This window comes from Blastomyces gilchristii, assembly GCF_000003855.2.
Source record: "Blastomyces gilchristii SLH14081 genomic scaffold supercont1.4, whole genome shotgun sequence".
NCBI lineage: Eukaryota > Fungi > Ascomycota > Eurotiomycetes > Onygenales > Ajellomycetaceae > Blastomyces > Blastomyces gilchristii.
Window position 1 is genome coordinate 4,224,454 of NW_003101679.1, and position 16,072 is coordinate 4,240,525.

At 46.4% G+C, this 16,072-nt stretch overlaps 6 protein-coding genes across 7 annotated transcripts; 3 read left to right on the forward strand and 3 right to left on the reverse strand.

The window, feature by feature from the left end:
* Nucleotides 1–661: 661 nt before the first annotated feature.
* Nucleotides 662–2,229, reverse strand: BDBG_03089 (uncharacterized protein; the record flags this gene model as incomplete). Its single annotated transcript, XM_002626866.1, has 2 exons — nucleotides 662–947; nucleotides 1,403–2,229. 2 exons carry the CDS (start codon nucleotides 2,227–2,229, stop codon nucleotides 662–664), a joined length of 1,113 nt encoding a protein of 370 aa, XP_002626912.1.
* Nucleotides 2,230–2,489: 260 nt separating this feature from the next.
* On the forward strand, nucleotides 2,490–5,264 carry BDBG_03090. 2 transcript variants are annotated; one of them, XM_031721094.1, is made up of 4 exons: nucleotides 2,490–2,814; nucleotides 2,904–3,041; nucleotides 3,097–3,974; nucleotides 4,027–5,264. In XM_031721094.1, the coding sequence occupies exons 3-4, from the start codon at nucleotides 3,647–3,649 to the stop codon at nucleotides 4,941–4,943; spliced, it is 1,245 nt and encodes a 414-aa protein (XP_031577521.1). In that variant the 5' UTR covers nucleotides 2,490–2,814; nucleotides 2,904–3,041; nucleotides 3,097–3,646; the 3' UTR covers nucleotides 4,944–5,264. The 2 variants fall into 2 exon arrangements, with proteins under 2 accessions (XP_031577521.1, XP_002626913.1); XM_002626867.2 differs by having other exon boundaries at nucleotides 2,532–3,041; nucleotides 4,027–5,153.
* A 987-nt stretch (nucleotides 5,265–6,251) lies between these two features.
* Nucleotides 6,252–9,777, reverse strand: BDBG_03091 (protein DML1). Its single transcript, XM_002626868.2, has 5 exons — nucleotides 8,631–9,777; nucleotides 8,373–8,575; nucleotides 7,866–8,304; nucleotides 7,253–7,794; nucleotides 6,252–7,068 (listed from the first exon to the last, which is right to left on the reverse strand). Exons 1-5 carry the CDS (start codon nucleotides 8,700–8,702, stop codon nucleotides 6,801–6,803), a joined length of 1,524 nt encoding a protein of 507 aa, XP_002626914.1. The 5' UTR covers nucleotides 8,703–9,777; the 3' UTR covers nucleotides 6,252–6,800.
* On the forward strand, nucleotides 9,084–12,107 carry BDBG_03092 (uncharacterized protein). Its single transcript, XM_002626869.2, has one exon. It carries the CDS (start codon nucleotides 9,235–9,237, stop codon nucleotides 11,224–11,226), a length of 1,992 nt encoding a protein of 663 aa, XP_002626915.1. The 5' UTR covers nucleotides 9,084–9,234; the 3' UTR covers nucleotides 11,227–12,107.
* On the reverse strand, nucleotides 11,199–14,541 carry BDBG_03093 (uncharacterized protein). The gene is made up of 6 exons (XM_002626870.2): nucleotides 14,215–14,541; nucleotides 14,090–14,124; nucleotides 13,967–14,036; nucleotides 13,743–13,910; nucleotides 13,343–13,683; nucleotides 11,199–13,281 (listed from the first exon to the last, which is right to left on the reverse strand). Exons 1-6 carry the CDS (start codon nucleotides 14,466–14,468, stop codon nucleotides 12,206–12,208), a joined length of 1,944 nt encoding a protein of 647 aa, XP_002626916.2. The 5' UTR covers nucleotides 14,469–14,541; the 3' UTR covers nucleotides 11,199–12,205.
* BDBG_03094 (cholestenol delta-isomerase) lies at nucleotides 12,918–16,009 on the forward strand. Its single transcript, XM_002626871.2, has 4 exons — nucleotides 12,918–14,932; nucleotides 15,002–15,165; nucleotides 15,241–15,475; nucleotides 15,540–16,009. The coding sequence occupies exons 1-4, from the start codon at nucleotides 14,707–14,709 to the stop codon at nucleotides 15,620–15,622; spliced, it is 708 nt and encodes a 235-aa protein (XP_002626917.2). The 5' UTR covers nucleotides 12,918–14,706; the 3' UTR covers nucleotides 15,623–16,009.
* The last annotated feature ends 63 nt before the right edge of the window (nucleotides 16,010–16,072 follow it).

The window sequence follows — 16,072 nt, forward strand, 5'->3', positions numbered from 1 at the left end:
CATAGTAGCAGTTTTCAACACAACACTTCATACTCAGAATATATGTATTTTCAGATAAAAATTACATCAATCAACAGAAAATTGAAAAATTAATTCTTCAAGATAATAGAGAAATGATCTATAAGTGATGTTGCACAGTGATTCTATCTCAAACATTATGATTGAAGCAAATTGTTCCCACATTACTAACAAACAGAAACTGTTTTTTCTCAGATGCTCCGCGAAGAGTTTGCTGAGGATGTCTCATTTAGGTTTAGTGTAAGCCCTGTGACAGTTGATTGGCTCAGATGTTAGCAGGACTTGGCAGAAAGTAGCAGTAGTTCGGATTGAGTTAGCTCGGAGTGGAGTGGCTGAGTTTACTGAGATAAGGAATAACGACAGATTCATTTCTCCTGGTAAATAGAAATATTTTATCTGAACTGTTTCCTCCAAATTCTTGTGGCTCAGCAGATGAAAGTTCTGCAATCCATTTCCTCTTCAAAGGCAACATAATTCAGCCACTAGAAAGTATATATATTATGACAGTATAGTTATACCTTTCACCCACAACTGGTAACAAAACATTATTTTTCTTCCTCGTGATTGTCCCTTTAATAGATCTGACCTCTCTGTTCTATGCCATCAGACTTCCTGAATAGTGATATTGAAATTCACTAAGGAATCACTGCAACACCAAAATAAACCGCGGTGTGCGCGGTTGTGGCCGTGTGGTCTTATCCGTAACCTGCTCGTGTTTGAGAATGAAAGCCATGGGTGACTTTTCATACATCTCGCTATCATGCTCAAGGGGTAGGAAATCCTTTCTTAAGCACGCTGACCTATAGTGGCAGAACATGTTTGTTAAAACAAACGGTAGACGCTGAGCCAAGTATGGAAGCGCAACGCGATTGTTGTAGGCGCAGATCTGGAGACAGCTGAGGTGTAATTCCGACGTATTTCTTCGGTAGCTAGTAGTTGCAATGTTAAGGTTCCATCAGGGTTTGGAATTCTTCAGCCCACTTCATTTACTTGCTGCATCTCGAAGTTGAACGGTAACGCCCCTGGGAACGCGAGAGTATCGGGGATGAAGAGAAGCATTCGTAAACCATATAGCCAATCTGAATGTGGCCACATTGATTTTCGCCCGAAGCATTATAGAGTATCGGCTAAATGGATGATCAAGGCTTGGTATGTATAGTTCTACATATCCCTGTTTCGTAGATGGATATAGAAGCCCGGTGGATGAGGTATTCACAACGGGAACGGTCTTTCCTTAATTCTCTATCGACCGTACCCAGTGAAATTGTTAGCAACAATGTTCGCATTTCAACGATTCCAGTAGAAAGGAGAAAAAGGGCTTTTCTCTAACCTACCGAATTTATCGATCATTGATTGAATAATTTTGCATGCTTTCTTTACGTACTGAGGCTTGACCGACAGGTCAGATGACCAACTGAACGATATTTGAACATGGTGAAACTTCTCAAACATTAGCTTCATACGCTCGATCGGCCATAGGGGGCCATAGCCCTTCGGAAATTTGGCTTCGTTGCCATTAAATGTAAAATGGAAGTCGACACTTTGTACTGCAGAAAATATGCTTAGGCTGTCGTAAGAGTAGAGATCCAAGACAGGAACCCCTTTGGAATTCCAGAAGACCTCCAATTTCAGCCCGAGTTTGTGAATCTTGGACGCCACGGTTTCCTGCAACCTATGCACGAAGTTACAACCAGGTATCCTGAGGACTCGGGCGTGGATGGAAAACCGAAAATCGGAAAACAGGACTTCCGAAGCTTCTCTATAGAGTTGCCGGTTGACCCTCATCAACGAGGTCATTTCCTTCCTGCCAGACCATGAATCTGGATTTCCGTACCCCAGGGGAACAAGCGGGATCTCATTCCCCCAGATCCGTTTATAAGATATGCTCTCAATAGTTGTCTTCACGATCAGTTCTCTGTTTGACGGTGGACGGAGGGCATAGAAGTAAATAAGATCACGCAGTTCCCGTGGGAGACGGACAAAGTAGTGGAAGGAATCGGGCTTCGTAACTTGGGAGACGAGAAGGATGTGCGGTCGATAGTGTCTCTGGTTCTCTGGTGGGTTGAGATAGCACTGACTCAAACGTGAAAGGAACGAAGGGGTGACGTTGTTCTCCCTGTCCCGAGAGTGTTCAAGCTCCTTTCGAAGGTCCTCTGCTCTCTGGTGACTTTTCTCCAGACACTCCTCTGGATAGCGGGGGGGGTTGGTCATTGTGTACTACCAGGGATATCGGAGTACTCTGTAGATGGGACTTGTATGGAGCTACAATAATAATGATAATGATAATGACAATAATAATAATAATAATAATAATATGGCGTAGGAGGGGCAAGGGGGGTGGGGTAAAGGGGGCGGGGTGAGCAGGAGCTGCAATTGAAGATAGCTTATAGTTAGAACTTTCTGCTTAGAATAGCCTCAGAAGGTAGTCTATGTATTAGCGGGGTTTTGTTTTTAGGTCTATTTATTTATCAAATCTCTCCTGGCTTCCCTAAATAATCGACGACCAATAATAGGCTGCATGCCCCCGCACAAGCAGGCAACAAAGCAGAGCCTGCTTTCGTCCAACCTCCACTATTTCCACCACTGGTTTCTAACACACTCAAATGCTACCAGAACAAAGTTATAAGTGTCTGTCCAAACCAGTTCTGGGCCGGGATCAATGAGCCATCAACATACTCTGACTGCTCCGAGGCAAAAAATGGTTGCTTTCATGGCCCGTTCCAATTGAAACTGACCTTGAAGATATTCAACATCTTCGTACATACCCAGACGAGATAAACGTCTCAGTCCGCCTAGGTATCAGCTTGTCACTTTCTGGGGACCTACGGGGTTGAAGCTACCTGATATCTTCTAGTAATAATGATTAAAGTTGACGAATGGAACAGAGCAGAGAAGACTAGCTATCGGACCTCTTGAATGATTCCCAAACACCTTGGTAACTAACTACCTCCACTCCGGCTATCTATGAGAATGTTGCCGTCAAATGCCAAAAGAAAGACAAGAGACAAGGAAGGCAGAGAAAGGTGCGTGCATAGAAGGGACATCAATTTGGACTTAGAGCTGACATGGGGGCTTCAGAATTCATCTCGAGAAAGTCGTCATGTATGTCCTAGTAGTTCCAGGTGATGCCTCCTCAAAGGAAGCAACTGGATTTATCATCGCTTTTGTAGTTAAAAAGAAAAGCCATCATCGCCAGAAAAGATCAAGGAGTGCCTAAAGCCGATCCTACACAACTGGTGAAGTGAAAGGCAAACGAGAAAGAGGAATCATTATCTGTTTCAATGTTGTTGTTATCCTTGATATTTTTACCATCAGATTTAAACCCGAGAGATAAGTAGTCTTTTCTGCTACAATGATAATAGTAAATGCTAAATACGGAATAATACAGCATTTCTGTTAGTCTTAGAGGTGTGTTACTTTTAAGAGCCGCCACTTCCTCAATGAACCACCTCTTTGTGACGTCGTGTTGAAGCTTCACCTGCCTATAATTAAGCTCTTCTCATCAAGCAACTGGGTGCCCGCCTACTAACAGAGTTCCCCATCATATCATCTTCCGCATCCTATCACACCTCAAGGCTACTATTCTTTCTACTATAGGCGCCGTCGATAGGATTTCGGATCCTTCAAAATGGCTAATGGAAGTCTGTCCGAGTTCCATCCGCACCCGATCCCTCATGCAGAATTAGCATTACGAGGAAGCATCAATTTCTTGCATCCTGGCTATCAAGAGCCCCGCAATGTTCTACTGTACCTCCCGCGTGTTGATCAAGAAGCAGGTCCTCACACCTTTGGCGTTCACCATCAAACCGCGTTGATCGCCTGCCAGATCATCGGAAACAACGCATTTAAAACTGGCCGCCTTTGTCATGATAAAGATGGTCGACAGCCTGTAAATGTACCGCTTGATGGGGTGCTGACTGACCCAACTTATTACTTTCTGGTTGACGCTGGCGCAAGTATGCAAACACCTCCGTATTTCTCGTGGCTGTTCTGATTCGTTTCTACTAGGCAAATACCCTATTGTCCCCAGTTTTCAGGACTGGGAGTTCCCGCACGACTGCATCCCGGATGCTTGGGGACCCCCTTCCGTATTTCCTGAACCCCGTATATCTCGCTGTGGTATCACCAACTTCTCGACATGCACTGAAGAGGCACACCTTGTGCCAAAGGAAGAACTGCTCTGGTACTATAGAAACGGGATGAGCCAATATTGTACAAACCTAGGAGATATTGATGATTCGGCAAACCTCGTTTCGCTTAGACCGGATATTCATAAATGCTTCGACAATCGGTGGTTCGTTATCGTCCCAAAGGTTGCCGGGGGGAGGGATGCGCCTGAGGTGGTGACCGGTACTCGTTCAGCACACTACGTATCACACATACTTTCCACAGCTGCTGCTGAATACTGGCCAACGTATCACAACACCATAGTCCAATACCTTGATAGCAAATCCCGTCCTTATCTCTTTGCTCGGTTCGCTTGGGCCATTCTTCTTTTTGTGAAGCCCTTTGTTACAGCCGGCGACTCTCGCCACGTTGTTCGCCTCCAAGCGTCGACTGGTGTCGAGGATGTTGAGTTGGAATGGAAGGCAGAATTCTTAAGCGGGGCACAGCTTAGGGCCAGCTACAGTGGCGGGGGTCTCAAGAGCGCGACATCCAAAAAAGGAAGATCAGCATTAGATGCATTGGGAGAGGATAATGATCTTGCGGAGTCTAGTGAGGATAGCGATATCGGTATGGAGAACGACATCTGGGATAATGTCATGGATGAGTGGGAAGCAAGGGGGTATAGTAGGCGTCAGCAGATCTCCAGCGAGACTGCACCCGAGACTGCACCCGAGATTATATCAGCAGATGCCACAGGTCGGACCAATTTGAAATCAGATCCGTCAGGATTGCAGGTAGCGGAGTCCAAATATATCTAAACCCTGTCACAAATTCAGACCTCCCAATCCAACATCTCGCACATTTCCCTCTGTTCTGTGTCGTGGTGAGACAAACCTGAAGTTAAGAATAATAGTATGAGTGAAGCATTTCACTTTTATGTAAGTATAGTTATAGCAAACTTTTTAATTAGAGCCCATCAATTCCTTTATAATCAAGTGAGTAACAATCGTATTTAATCAAACTATTTCTGGCGATTAAAAGTTTTAAAGATTGATTTTCCATCTGTTATTTTATTCATTTAAAATAGAAAATCGAATTATTGAGTAAGAAATCGAGCTGAATTGGTCCATACTTTGCCTACCAGGCCACGCTCAGTACTCTGCGCCTTTTAGGGCCTGTTCGGTGCGTCCGTACTTTTTGAACGCAATAGTGGATCTCATTAAAAATAGTGTATTTACCAATTATTAGTAGCAAGCTGGCGTTGTGCCACCACACTATTCCACCTTGCCTGCTGCTCTGGGGGGATGGAGAATGAACGGCCGCTCAATCCACCAAACACCTGGCCTTTTTCATCTGTACTTTGTAAAAAGCAGCTGTAATATTAGTACAGACACTCTGTCCACTGAACAGTCATGATATTGGGGCTGTACTTTTTTAAAAAAAAGTGGAGATCCGTACAAAAAGAACGAGTACACACGGCCGCACCGAACAGGCCCTTAGTTCTCTAAGCTGTCTGGTAGCTCACGGCTGGTAACGAGGATGTGGGGCGGACTAGCGCGATTGCCCCACTAGCTTATTTGGACACCCACGTGCAAGCCCCCAATTCAAGACCGTAGCATATGCACAGCAACATAAATCCGAACAGTTGTTGCCGAAAGATTGAGATCATTTGTTCTAATTTGCCCTGCACAATGATCATATCGACTACCTGTCAGGTCACATGTCCTGGCTTATTAATCCTTCCACCATATAACTTCCTACAAGCTAGCAACCTTTTCAATCAAGCAAGCTTTACACCTTCCACTCTACCTAGGTACTCCGTACGCAGTGACGTTCTCGTTCTACCATTCCCTGTTTCCAATTTTTGGCGAAATTACTTCTCAGATGCTACTTGCTTTTCACAAATATATAAAAGTTATATTTAGTAAGCGTAACGAGAGAGGGAGGAGTCTCGAAACATGAACTCTGATTTTACTTATTTATGATATGACATACTAGGTAGGGTTCATGGGTTCATGGATTCACACGAAGGGATCAACAACCGGATGAGGAAGGGCTGATGGCCCAGCCAGCACTAACCAAAAAAATTCCGTTCCATAAATGCCTACATACGAATCGTGGGTGGTAATCGGACATGTTTTACATATTAACTTGGTTTGGAGATTGAATTATTAAGTTATATGCACCACTAACTACATATACAGAGTATGGCAGAACAAAGGGAGGCAAAGGGCGGCTGATTAAGGGCCAGAATGCAAATGGCAGACCAGCGAGTATGTAGTTAAAATCGGTGGCCAGAAAGACCTACGACCTAGCTCCAACGTATGAATTACTTTAGAGCTTATCGAAACCCTGCAAACTATGTCGTCCCCTATGTGCTTCTTTTGCCGCTGCACCCTAAACAATATTTATCTGCATCAAACCCAACGTTGAGCATGAGGTACGGTACAGTATATGTAGTAATAGTAGATCCTGGGTTTGGATGGCTAAGTGTTGTTTTCTATCCATGTCCACCTGGCCCCCCTAGGCAGGGGAATGCATTGTTCCAGTACCTTAGCGACAAAAAGCAGGTCATAGATTGCCGGAATCGACTTAATTATACAACCGCAGTAACTAGCCATGTGCAAGAGCACGAAACAATTTTCCAAGTGGCCAAAGCATAAAAGTAGAACAGTTCAGTAATCATCTCCGGAATCAGAATCGCTTTCCCATCGTCCCTGATAAGCCTCGGAAATCTCTCCTAGCCCATTGATCAACGCTTCTCGTTCATCGATCCCTATTAACCTGGACGCGACCTTCTGTAAATCCTTCACTTTGTCCCCAATTTCGGTTGTCGTAGAGAGGGACGCACGGATGCTCAGCCCGGAGCTTGCAGCGCCTCTGCCTGTAAATAGATCACCGGGGAAACTGTCAAGGAGCGGGAGGGTAAGGCGAGTGTGGTATCTAGAACACGTAAATGCAGTCACCTCTTCGTTAGCTATATGTAAATTATAAACTAGAAGGGGGTGCGGTTGAGGGGATGAGGACATATGATGTGAAGGACTCATGGCGTGGTTGATTAAGAATAGACGAATGCAAAAAATGAAAAATGAAACGGGAGCAATATGGAGCAATATATGGTACTGACGTCTGTAGAGCTCCTGGCAATCTTAACGAATGGATAACACTTGGCTGGCTTGGGGGTTTTGACGCAAGATTTGTTTGCGCATCGAATCCACGACTGATTTGAACTTGGCCAAAAACGTGCAGCTTTTTAGCACGCGCGGAACTAGACCAAGAGAAATCAAGATCGAATCCTTTAAGAAGGATTTCGTCTTCATCGACCTCATCTTCCGCTATTAATGTTTTACGATCTTGGTCAGGGGTTTTGTCGGACTCTGGTTGATGTTCTGAGAGAATGGCGGCTTGGAGACTGAAAATCTTTTGCGGACGCTCTTGCGCTGGCAGCCAGAAACTAGCCCCCCGGTGAGATCGGAGGCGTGTAGGTAAACCAACACTCTCTACAGCGGTGGAAACGAGGGCGGAGGAATACCACTCTGATCGCAGGTCAGAGTGCACATATTCTGGTATGTTTTGAGGGGGGTCCAAAATGGGGATATAGGCTGATGTTTGCGGAGATATTTCATTGACAGACTTTGCCGAGTTGGCGTTGGATACGGTTTGCTTTTGCTATAGATTTTTATACTTAGCTCATTGACTCGCGTCAAAGAATACAAGGTGATGGTTTTATTGATGCATACACGTTGAACCCTTGACCCGTCTTCTAGTCCCCAGAACCATATACTTTTCTTTCCAAACTCATCTCTCAATCTGTCCACATATCTGGCGGCAAAGCCTCCCCAAGCATCATCAGTTCCGGAGAAGATCTGGATACCTTGCATCTGATCACATTCCTCTGCGAAAGCCCGAAAGTCCCTGTCGAGAATATCGTGCTCGCGATCTAGAGATCGGAACAGATCTTCACCAATTTCCCAGTTCTCAAAGGGCATCAACTGAGAATTGAGCTCATATTCATTTAACTGAACAATAGACTTGGGATGATAGTACACTTTATTAAAATCTGACCAGTACCGTACTGACTCAGCTGTGAGTTGAGGTAGCGGGAGTCCAACATCTAAATTTTTCTGGTACTCAGTCTGTGGAATGGCGGGCTGGCGATGCACGACCTTATTGCCATCCCTGTAAAGCGAAGAGAGACCGTGGTTAACCGCCATTTCCGTTCAGTTAAGGGAATTGATCGCTCTCACCATAAGCCCCTAGGCAATCCAGCATCTTCTTCCAAGCCATAAAGAGCATTATATTTCTGCAGCGTGCCAAAGCCGCCTTTCAGATCATAGATTACAGTTCGAGGGGTGAAGGTTTCAGCCCCATCTGCACCAATCCCCGGACGGAAATGAACGTCATGATCAACAGGGGATTCCTCATCCGCGGAGTATGTAAAGTACGATTCCTAACGACTAGGTGAGTTTGGATTAGTTCATTACGAAAAAGACAAGCGAGAATACCTGGAAGTTCCAAAAATGGGTCGCGAGGTAATTACTCCTCTGACCAAGCTGTAGCGTTATAATCTCATGCATTGCTACTACGCAAATAAACCGCCAATCTTTAATATACTAAGTTTAAATTTTCGGGGCAATGCTCTGTTTCTTGATATCAGTCTGTGCGGGGGTGGACTTGTCGTGTTCCATAATTTTCCAGGTTTGAATAATTCGCCACAGTTAGTAACACAGTAATAGAGTCATCTCACAGGAGCCAGCAGTCAGGTTTCAGCGTTACGGAATATTGAAGAAAGGAGGAGGGCATGTATCGCGCGAGCTTCGTTGCAATAGACATATACTCGAGCGTGAAAAACAGGAGGGGCAGAGATGTCACGTGGTTAGAAATATCATGTGACTATATTTCCTAAAAAGAGTAATTCAATTTCCCAAAAGAGTTTCCCATAGCTCGGATGCGTTGCCCAGCAACCGGAGTGAACCACCCACCTTTGTCAACAACACATCCGAAAGTAACGTAAAAGCGCACGACAAGGATGTCACCGCAGTACAAGATTTCAATTTTCATGCCACATTTCAATTCCGACGATTGCTCTCGTCAATAGCGCTGTCACACATGTTGCCTTCGGGGGGCCTTAACAATCGAAACTCTGATTCCCATAACTTCAGTACCTCATCCTCGCTGATGGATCCCATACCTAAATTTCAGGCATCGCCTGGGCCTGTTCTTCACCCCGTCTCTCCAGAGCGCATCAATCAGCAGAAGATGAACGGTCATCCAGTACACCCTGCTGAGCTTTCTCCGCTCCAGCACAAGCATACACGCACGAACTCTGATGTCCAAGCGAAAGTGGCATTTCTAAATCAACTTTCAAGGGCTAGCAGTCCAGCTCCGTCGCATCCTTCCTCGACCACCACAGCCGCCCTTCACAGGGCGATACTGGGTCGTGAAGAAGCGGAGGCTTCGCTTCAGGCAACACTTGCTGAACTTTCAGAGGCGAATTCACGAGAACGACGAGTCAGTGAACGGCTAGAGTCTTTAATGGAGGAATTGCACGCTCTTAAGGAGCGGCAAACACATGAACGAGCAGTATTCGAAAAGGAAGTCCGAAGGGCACGAAAAGAAGCTTTCCGGGCTGGATCAGCACTTGTTAAAGCGCAAGAAGAACTCAAATCGTCAAGGGTGGAGATAAAAACATTAAGAGAGGAAGTTGCCGGCGAGAGAGAAGCAAAAGAGAAGGCGAAACAGGAAGCATTCGAGCGCGCATATGCATTAGCTGGATTGACGGAAGAAGTGGAGGTCTTGAAAGAAAAAATACGCTCTTTTGAAACCGATAACCAGTCAGATATTCTCGAGGCAAGGGCCGAAGAACTGAGAGCAGAAACACCCAATTCCAGGCCTCCACTGGCGGAGAGGGACGTTGCTGCCTGCGCCCCAACATCATTGCGATTAAAATCAGACCGAATATCTTCGAGTCCCCGCAAAAGCGGCATTAACTACCAAGCTGCAAGTCCACGACTAGGTTCTCCACTCAAAATGAGGGTTTCGCGCCGCAATTCATGCAAGGAAAATGAGGACCCAAAAGAGTCCAGCGCGCATGACGAGCTTCTCGAGGATTTGGAGCAGGACCTCGCATTCGAGAAACGCCGGCGATTAAAAGCAGAGGAAATGGTACACTTCCTCAAGATGGAATGCCAATTCCATCGTTGCTCCTGCCGACTCGCAGAAATGCAAGGGCTTCGGTATATTCACGATGCGGAGTGGGATGAAATGAATCCCCAGAAGGAAGAAACAGTCACCAACTCCACGTCTAGCGACCAAGCTGCGCCCCAGGTGACTAGAATTTCAGATAGTGCTCCGATCGTCACAGCACATCGGGAAACGCAGACCACGGAACCTGCAGTGGCGTTCTGTCCAGATACAGGGACGTTTAAGGCAGTTTCGTCCAGCGCATCTCCCAGTAACGTGGATACAGAATCATCCGTCCGCCTACAAAAAACTGTCCAGGAACTTTCACCGCTACCGGCTGGGCCTCAATATAATCACACCTCAGCCTTCCCACTAGTGCCACAAACCACGGAGGTCGAAATGGAAGATCCTAAGCCCACAGACATCCTAACAGAACCTCCCGTCCTAGCACAATATCCTTTTCAACTCGTCACACAACCTGCGACTGCTTTCGAACCGGCAAGTTCCTCCCGCTTCTTTCCTCGAAATTTACACGTCGAAACAACCAATTCCCAAGAACAAATGGCTCCTGCTGATGCCACAACCCCAACAATGCCAGGCTCCATGACAACAACCACCACAACTATTCCTCTCCACTCTGACGATTACTCTTCTAGAGCGAACTGTCCCATTCCTGGCACCCCTGTAACGCGAGAAGAAGCACTCGCCCAGATTCGCGCGCGAAGAGGGCGTGCACAGACTCTGAAAAGATCTGCTAGCGCCAACGATGCTGCTTCCCGTCCTTCATCGCGCTCTCGTTCCCGCCTTGCAAATTCCAGCACTACGCCTACCCATGGCGCAAGACGGATTCCGGGAAGTAGTCGTCCCGCCAGTCGAGTTGCCAAGAGAGATTTCAGTGCACCTATTGGAAGATATTGAGCATTATCTAGTTCTTAAAGCGGTGTTTTACCTGGTGCTATATCTGTTCTATTTTCTTCCTATCCCCCCTCTTTATATTCATCTTTACATCTTCGTTGGGCGTCGTGTACTGTTTTACGGGGTTTCAAAGTTTAGATACCCTTTTAAGCGGGTGTTGTATGCTTTTGCTTTTCTGTTCACATTTATTTCTGGAGCTTTTCATTCCTATCCTTTCATTTGGATCTGATTGACGCGGCGTGAGGCTTGCCCATCATGTTATTGACCTCGTCCTCCTCATCTTCCTATTATAATTTCTGGCAAAAAGCTCCATTAGCGTCTATTATCTCCAATTCCATCTCATCTTTGGTTATGTGCCTTTTCCCCTACCTTTTTTGATCCCCTTGCTTGCTCGCTGCGTGGATCTCACACCCCCTTGGTTTTTTGGTAGCCAGGCGTCTCTATCGTGTAGCTCAGCGTTCCAAAGATTATTTTTTATGGCATTTTATTCGGGGTCAGGCGTTCTTCGGAGGATGTTCTTCCGTTCTCTGCTCTATTTATTTAACGTTTTTATCCCCTTCGAGGCAAATAAATAATGGACTCGTTTTAAATAATGTATTATACATCTACTTAACATCATGATCGCCTGTTACTGTGGGCATATAACAACTGTTTTCGGTTTGGTTTAGACCAGCAGGCATATTTTGGAACTACTTTCGGCCGTGTTGGATATGTGATATCATTTAAACTTCTTGAAATGAGGTTTTGGATGCATAGTTTGTCCTGGCTAAAAACATGAACTCGAAACACTAGGATCACAATGCTGATAGCTAGGGTAACTGTAGGTGGATTATATATAGAGCACTTATCTCAATTCCACCGAACTCGATGAAAGAGGGTATCCCACTATGATGTCGTAGCATCGTTTTCTAAGAACTTGTTCGACATGGCCGGGTTATTTGTACCCCATTAATATCTGCATTACTTTTGGATATGATTCTTGCTAAAGAATTCGTACCCCACAGCAGGTAATTCTCGCACCTTGTACCTGTGCCTTGCGTCCCCACCATACCTGCACAAGCTCCTCCACAAATGCGCGATCCGAGGCACTCCATGTATCCAACCCCATCTCTGTCATATCACTCGAACTGATCGGGATGATATCGTCTGACGTATCGTCGTAGGACGACAGCGGCAGTAAGGGGTCATTTGGAGAGGCCGTCGTGTCAACTGCGGAATCCTCATCATGGTCAAAATTGGATCCGTCATCCTCAGGACCGAGCGTTGATTCGGCGACGGGTGCGTTTCCACCCTGGCGGGCAATGACGTCTGACATGACTGTGAATATTTGCGTCGTTAGGCGGCGGAAATAGGTTATTAATGCGATTTCTCGCGGCTGGTGGCTGCTGCCCTGGTCCAGTAGCGCGATGCTACCGCTTAGGCTACTTGGATAAGTGGGGAAGGGTGTGTGGGCATTATCGACCAGTAGAAGTCGGGAGTCTTCTTCGTTTTCTCCTTCGGAGGGGCCTTCGCGCTTCTCACCAGCTGAGGCCCACCAGAGGAAGGAGGTATACGCGAGGAGTGGCCAGGAGACAGGTTCAACAACCGAACTAGAAGAGAAAGTTGAAGTGTTGTCCGACGTATCCTCATCATCCATTGCGGACGAAGAGCCACGTCTAGAGAGTTCAAGAAGGCCACTCTTAAGGGTAGAATATCGTCGAGCGTCCCGCTGGGTGGCCTTAATGCTTATAGGTTTCTGTTGTTCCTTATTTGCGGTACGGCCGATCGACAGTGCTATAGAAGGGTAGGTCTTTACTGGCGCGTGTTTAGAGTAAGCTGGAGGGAGGTTTACGAGGACGTCATAAAGCTCAGGTTTTAGGCCGAGGACGCGGTCAGTAGTACATGCAATCCAGCAGCTATCGGGATCTGAGATGGAGGGAGATGGTCGTGATACTAGGTATGGCATGTCGTGGATGCCAACGCTAAATAGCGGTCGAGGTCTGAGAGCTAACGAAGAAGTTGGTGGGATAAAAGGGAGTAGGGATTGTGGAAGCGAGGAGAGAAGAGCTAGGTCATATACTTTGGTTTGAGCGTTAGTCATTTGGCAGTGTCCAATGTCTGGGGTGGGAAGGTGACAAACCGAAGTTACATGATTCCTCGACAGGTGCCTCGCCCACTAAGAGGATCCGTTTGCGTAATAAAGCTGCTCGATATAACTGGAAAACTAATGGTCCAAAGGTATCTAAGAACTCTGGGAGGGAGAGGGCGGGATGGTAAGGCGCAAGGGATTGCTTTGCGGTCAACAGTGCCGTGGCGTCGCTGAGGGCGCGATGCCTGGCGTATACATCACGAACAGGTGTTTTTAAGCTTGCGATTGAACCCAATGGGGAATCCGGGGGAGAAACAGTATCTTCAGATAGCTGGTACGTTTCCCAGTATGCGGACAAGGGCTCCGTATTATCAAGATCTTCTGCTAGGCTCCTGTCATTGATACCATGAGTCCCATTATCCTTTTGATTCTAGCGTCTCCCAATTCATACCTGGCCAATTCCTTTAGTTTTGCAGCATGTCTCCAGGCCTTTCCTAGTCTACCATAGCTGAGAGGCACCAAAACTCCAACAGCCAGCATCAAGGCATTCCGCTGCGACTCTGCTGCAGGGTGGTTTACAAACGCGCTGATACCGGCATATTGCTCGTGGACGAAATAACTGCGTGGTGGATGATCAGAAAATGTAAAAGGTAATGATCAGAAAGTTTGACGTACATAAGATCTTCCCGGACGTTGTGTAGACCCGATGGGAGTGATTTATATTCAACAACGTTCTCAACGACAACTATTGTACAGGTATCAGCCTGTGCGGCCTTGGAGTGGGGGCTGAGAGCATACCCTCTGGTACAGATCGCTTCCATTTTACCGTATAACTATAGACAAACAGAATCCCATTGTCAGTACAGCGCATCACCAATGGTATCTCGGCTCTCTACCCACTCTGTGGATAGGGGCATACGCACCCGGCCTTGATGTCAAAGCGGATGAGGAAGATGGCGGCGACATTAGGCGGCGCTTCTGGGAACACGGTCACATCAGGTCTGATAGCTCTCGGGCTCCTTCTCCTATCTGATGCCATAGATGCGGGGATATAGGTGCGAGGTCGTAGAACGCATAGGGCGCTGCCTGCAAAGGACCCCTGAGACGAGTCTTGAAGTTGGTGGAGGATGGATAGCTTGCTAAGTCGTCCGGCACCCTGGATCGCTGTAAGCGCCATGCCCACGCACCAGAGCCTGTTTCGGCCACGCAGCTTCAACCTACGTCCTTGGTGCGCTTGGCGGCTCTGTTTCTTCCCCCTGAAGAGAGTGTTCTCCTAGCGGTCTTTACTTGTCCGGTGCTTTTGGAGGTACAGAGTAGATACGCCACTCAAATTTTATCCGTACCTATCTTAGAAGGCAGCCTTCCTCGCCATTGCTTTCGTTTCCCTACCACATTCGTTGGTTTTCGCTGCAAGGATGGCTGGGCAAATGGCCAATTCCACCCCGCCCAACTCTCACCCATACTACCCAATTGAAGTGGAACTCATTGGTTACCTTGCCAATGAGTGGTCTGTTCCTCTTCTTATTTCTGCATTTGCGGCGGGATGGGCCTTCATTCTAGGATCCACGTTGGTAATTCTATCGTTCGTTGCCCCGAAACTAGGAAGGGCAGATAGGCTGGCTGTATTATGGTTCGTCTTAAGTATGTTCATGCGCCGTACGTGGTTCAAAAGTTAAGGTACATGGCTAATATATAAATAAATCGTCACAGCCGGAAGCATTCATTTGTTTTTCGAAGGCTACTTTGTTGTCAACCACACTCGCATGGCCTCGGCACAAGACTTTTTTGGACAGCTATGGAAGGAGTATTCGTTATCGGACTCCCGATACCTAACCTCGGATCCTTTCGTTCTGTGCATGGAAACAATTACGGCTGTATGTTTCCCCCTTACCTTGCTTGTATACTAAGGGGTGCATGGATTTGAGAACTGATGGGTGAGTTCATGATAGATTCTGTGGGGACCACTTTGCTTCGTCCACGTGTATCTTATCGCGAGCGAACATCCACTCCGCCACCCCCTTCAGTTAATCATATCGAGCGGGCAGATCTACGGGGATATTCTTTACTATGCCACGAGCATGTTCGATCACTACTACAATGGGTTGAGCTACTGCAGACCAGAGGCGTATTATTTCTGGTGCTACTACTTTTTCATGAACTTCCTCTGGATCGTTATCCCTTCCTGTAAGAAGAATTTCTCTATAATGCTCTTTCAGTTCGTTGAGACCAAACTGACATCTATTCTTAGATTATTTGGTAAAAAGCATGGGCGCCATGTCCCATGCCGTCAAGTGTGTCAACGAAGCTGCAGGCAAGCGCAAAACGAAGTGATAAACCGTTAAAATGCCCGAATATAACAGCGGCTGCATACTAAACGCCTTATACCTTTGATTTTAATATTTGCTATATATCAGCGATCTGGACGGCGCTTTGGGGCAGAGAGAGTACAGGCGATATGAAAACTTTTCTATGGATACTCTCTTTTGATGCGCCTCATATAAATTTCATCTTCACACATATATACATATAGACCATACATAATATAAACGTTTCATCTCCTCTGGAGACTCTGCGAATAGCTGCAAGGCCTCAGCAAATAAAACACCGACTCAAGGTCTCGGTGCATGTAAACTGGTTAACGGGCAGTAAACAAAGGCGAAGACAGCTCATTCATGTGTCTCAGTCAACTCATATATAATAATTGTAATTTCGGTTTAGTCCGCCTGTGTTGTCAAGTCTTCTTGGTTCCTGATGGTTGAAGAAGGCAAGCCTTTAATTCTG